Source organism: Rhinopithecus bieti, unplaced genomic scaffold, assembly GCF_001698545.2.
Source record: "Rhinopithecus bieti isolate Rb0 unplaced genomic scaffold, ASM169854v2 scaffold_27772, whole genome shotgun sequence".
Classification (NCBI taxonomy): Eukaryota; Metazoa; Chordata; class Mammalia; order Primates; family Cercopithecidae; genus Rhinopithecus; species Rhinopithecus bieti.
This window is the reverse complement of record NW_016853204.1, coordinates 1-528: the sequence shown is the minus strand read 5'-3', so window position 1 is coordinate 528 and position 528 is coordinate 1. Positions and strand designations below refer to the sequence as shown.

The 528-nt window shown below is 73.3% G+C and overlaps 1 protein-coding gene across 1 annotated transcript; it reads left to right on the top strand.

The window, feature by feature from the left end:
- Positions 1–4: 4 nt before the first annotated feature.
- On the top strand, positions 5–522 carry LOC108525252 (cadherin-24-like; the record flags this gene model as incomplete). The annotated part of the gene is made up of 1 exon (XM_017866286.1): positions 5–522. A coding segment is annotated over one exon (249 nt), but the record flags the coding sequence as incomplete, so codon positions are not given.
- Between the last annotated feature and the right edge of the window lie 6 nt (positions 523–528).

The following is a 528-nucleotide window of genomic DNA, read 5'->3' as shown; positions in this document are numbered from 1 at the left end:
CCCCCCCGACGTGGCGCAGCTCCTGGCGCTGCGGCTCCGCGAGGCGGACGAGGACCCCAGCGTACCCCCATACGACTCGGTGCAGGTGTACGGCTACGAGGGCCGGGGCTCCTCCTGCGGCTCCCTCAGCTCCCTGGGATCCGGCAGCGAAGCCGGCGGCGTCCCCGGCCCCGCGGAGCCCCTGGACGACTGGGGTCCGCTCTTCCGCACCCTGGCGGAGCTGTATGGGGCCAAAGAGCCCCCCTCCCCCTGAGCGCCCGCGCTGGCCCGGCCCACCGCGCGGGGCCAGCGGGCACAGGCCCTCTGAGTGAGCCCCACGGGGTCCAGGCGGGCGGCAGCAGCCCAGGGGCCCCAGGCCTCCTCCCTGTCCCTGTGTCCCTCCTTGCTTCCCCGGGGCACCCTCGCTCTCACCTTCCTCCTCCTGAGTCGGTCTGTGTGTCTCTCTCCAGGGATCTTTGTCTCTATCTGTGACACGCTCCTCTGTCCGGGCCTGGGTTTCCTGGCCCTGGCCCTGGCCCTGGCCCTGCG